Source organism: Balaenoptera ricei, chromosome X (genome assembly GCF_028023285.1).
Source record: "Balaenoptera ricei isolate mBalRic1 chromosome X, mBalRic1.hap2, whole genome shotgun sequence".
Lineage (NCBI taxonomy): Eukaryota > Metazoa > Chordata > Mammalia > Artiodactyla > Balaenopteridae > Balaenoptera > Balaenoptera ricei.
Window position 1 is genome coordinate 65,916,590 of NC_082660.1, and position 4,009 is coordinate 65,920,598.

A 4,009-nucleotide genomic window follows, 5' to 3' on the forward strand; every position below is an offset into this window, starting at 1 on the left:
CTACTGGTATGTCCCTGGTGGTCTTTGGCTGGAGGCCACTGACATAACAGATACAGCAAAGGGGACTGGCCTGCCCTTACAGAAAGCCCAGAAGCAGCTTTACTGCTCTATTTCATGGAGGCAAGAGAAAGGGACAGGAGGGACTTCAAAATGTCTGATATTCTTCCCTGAAATAGCAAGAAAGATACACCCATGTTCCTAACTTTTTAATGCATACTAACAGCAACCACTATTAAAAGTCGCCCAATTTTTGTGTGTGGGAGGGGTTTAGAGGGAGTCAGGAATTTAATAGAGGTCAAGATTAATGGTGGTGAAAAGTGTGAAAAAGTCTACATTTATCAAGTATACACTGTAAATGTTTCCTGATTTAGGTTCCCCTATTATGGTAAGTTGTCTGTTTCCCAATATCCTGTCAACTATTGCAACCCCAGACAAAAGCAAGTGAGCATCTACCCCTAATCCTGGGAGAAAGATACGATATTAGAGGAGGGTCCTGTCCAGACAGGAAAAGGAGAGAAAAAAGCCCATACCTTCCACCCCAGTTGATTGTAGAGATGAGACAGTGGTAAGAAATGCAGGCAATGTTATAAACTTACCTCTTTGAGCCAAAATCCGAAGGAAGAGGTATGTTCAATAGTGGAAGAATAAGTCATGAGCAGAGGAGCTTTTGTTCCACTTTCATTTTATAATTCTGTGGGATCACATCACAACCACCTGGGATGGAAGAGTGGATAGGCAGCAATAACGAGATAGAGTTAGCACTTCCTAGCCACTCTCAGCTCTCACATGGCATGGAAGAGATTAAGAAGTTTGCTGCTATCCCAGAGGGATAGATGTGACCTTCACAGAGTTTGCCAAAGGGGGCAGCCAAATTTCTGGGTTTCCACACTTGAGGAAGGCAAAATCAGCTCTGGGACAAAGTCAGTTCTCTGACCAACCACATCTCATTGTCCCCAGTCAGTGCACCCCCAACCAATGTCATAAAGCAATATAAGCCCCTATACATCCAGATGACATTGTGGAAGAGTAGGTAAATCTGAAATATAGACTAACACACATAAGCCTGCTATTTTTGGAGTGTTTTAATTATTAAATGGCAGTGAATTTACCGGATTGATTAAAATTGAGATTTTTGTTTCCCTGCAGCCCTGGGAGGTGGAGGTGGACTCATGATTAAGACTAGATCAGTTATAAACAATAAAAAGATACACTTTCTTTGCCCGTCTAAGCAGAGTTTTAGTAAATTTGCAGGCATATATAAACACTCAGAAAAAGAAGAGCAGAAAATAAATCAAAACATAAGCAATGCTTATCTTTGGGGAATGGGTATATGGTTTTCAGTACTCCAATAAACATATTACTTTTATAATAAAAAAAAGATCACTTTTATAACATGAAACACTGAAATTTTTATTCATTTTATTTTGTGGTGAAGGAACATGAAAAATCTTTTCAGAATAATAAAGTGATCACTTTCAATGAATGATTAAGTACTATAGGAAAAGAGAAATTATACACTGTAATTACAGTTTACACAATTACACAGAGCAATATGTGGCAACCTTTGGAGAATACTGTGATTAACACTTCACTGATAACCTCAATATGACTAAGTTTCATTATTTATCATGGTCACATAAAATACAAGAGCCTATGAACAAGCTGTTATTAGCAATAAATGTGGTTTTGCCTGAAATTCTTAACCATATACAGGCTTTTTCTTAAGCATTCAAGTTTTAAATTCTATTGCATTTTTATTGCAAATTGAAGCAGGCACAATAAAATTAAATCCACTAGCTAAAGTCCTAAGAAAACACAAATGCAAGAAACAAACAACAGGAAAAGAACCTTGGGTTGGTTCCCCAAGATTTTCTTTTGGAATAAACATTGACATCATTTTGCATTTCTGATAATATTCACAGCTACAGATTAATACCTACATGACAAAAGGACTTCAGAAGGATTAAACTACACATTATATTAATATGTCTTAAATCATTTACCACAGTAAATACTTTCTTGAAGGTATTCTACTACTAAAATGCAAGGTCAAATGAATTAGTATTTGAACTTCTCTTATATTTCTGAGACATACATTATAACTGACACTACAAGAAAAATTAAGAACACAAGAATGTAATTAACTTCTTATAACTTGAGTAACTAGATCTAGGGCAATTAATTTCAGGGCCATGTACACTCTGCTTTAGCGATCAATGTCTTCTACTATTGCTTCAAGATTTTTGCAACAGGCTTTAACTTCCTCAATTGCAGCCATCCAATTATCGTAAATAATTTTGTCATAAATTTCATCATTAACTTCCCTAACTACCCCCTCCTGCTGAGATTCAAGTGCATCACCTGAGAAAAATAATACTGATCTTGGGATTATGTAAGTACGTAAATTGTGACCAAGTAGAAAATCATCATTTCCATCCTTTCCCTTTGAGTTGATTCCTTGAGGAGTAAAGAAATTGAAGAATGAATCCTTGGGGAAATCTTCAGTCACAGTTCGAATTGTTCCCCAGATCCGGTGTTTCTGCTTTTTCTTGACTGTTTTCAAAGTGACATTCTTTCCTTCATTCCAATCTATTTTACAGCCTATGCAATACTCAATCGCGGTTCCCCTATAGGGATGGGGATCATAATACGCTAGCCTTGACTTCAGCACATAGGTCTTTGTCAACAGCTCATTTTTGAAATATTCATTTGGTTTGAAGTGAAATTCTAGCGTGAAACTGAGAGGTTCACCAGGATCTGAAAGCTTCACTTTAATATCTGTCAGGAGCTTCAGAATAGGCTCATCATATTTCTTAATCAAAGGAGTGAGTGTGTCAACGTTTTTTAAGACAGTCAGCCAAAAATCAGGAATTCCTTTAGGATCCTCTTCTTTATTCTCATCTCCAGCTGCCTCGGTGTCGTCGTCATCATTGTCGTCGTCATCATCATCATCATCCTGTTCAATAGCATAATCATAATAATCTTCTTCACAACCGTCATCCTCATCTATATAGTCATGTAGCAGACCCTCCTCAATACCACACATCTCTTCCTCATCATACATCTCATCATCATAGTCCTCAGAGTCTGATTTATATTCACATTCCTCTTTTGTAGGTTCATAGATTGCATTGATTATCTGACGTCTTTTTTCCAATAAAGGTTGATACATTTCAGCAAACTTTCTTTCAATACCATGAAATTCCCTTAGGAATTTGGATTCTAGATTGGCCACTCTAGTTTGAAGCTTTTTTAGGGCTAACACACGGTATTTAACTTTCACAGGTAGACTTTCAACAAAGTCTGTATCTAAAAGATAACCGATAAGTCCTTTTGGACGGTCGGGGTCTGAGTCCTCATCAGCATCTTCACCTTTTTCCCCGCCATCCCCGGACCCAGCAGCAGCCTCTTCACCTTTTTCCCCTTCTTCCCCAGGCCCCGCGGCGGCTTCTTCACCGCGCTCCCCATCATCTCCAGGCCCAGCTGCGGCATCTTCACCGCGCTCCGGCTGTTCCCTAGGCCCCTCCATCATTACCTTATCATCAGCCTCTTCTTGACTGGATTCTAACAGTTCCTTGTGGTCGGCTGACTCGGCCATTTTTCAAAGGACCTCACACGCCTAAGGTGGCTACCGCCAAGATCAGGAGACCTGACCTCCGCAAGGAAAGACTCACCGGAATATCAGAAGCGGCGGTGGCTGGGGCAGAGGTGGAAAGTACGGTAGTGGTCGGACTGCGATACGGGAGCTGGGAGCGACGGTCGAGGCTGCTGCCAGGATGAAGGCGGTGCTGAGGCTGTGAGAACAGGACAGAGGCAGCGGTGGCCGGGCTGGGGTGCAGAGAATAGCAATGGCCGCAGTGGACCGGTCCTGCAGGAGCGGGCCAGAGACTGCAGAGAGCCGCAGTCGGCTGATGTCCTCCGCAAGCAGCAGCTGCTGCAAGTAAAAACGGTGCCGCAATATGATTACGCAGCTGTCTCTCGGCTGGATTTTCTTGGTGCAAATAGCTTG

General features: G+C 40.8%; 1 protein-coding gene across 1 annotated transcript; it reads right to left on the reverse strand.

The window, feature by feature from the left end:
* Positions 1 to 1,434: 1,434 nt before the first annotated feature.
* Positions 1,435 to 3,767, reverse strand: LOC132357249 (nucleosome assembly protein 1-like 2). Its single transcript, XM_059910535.1, has one exon. The coding sequence runs from the start codon at positions 3,596 to 3,598 to the stop codon at positions 2,207 to 2,209; it is 1,392 nt and encodes a 463-aa protein (XP_059766518.1). The 5' UTR covers positions 3,599 to 3,767; the 3' UTR covers positions 1,435 to 2,206.
* Between the last annotated feature and the right edge of the window lie 242 nt (positions 3,768 to 4,009).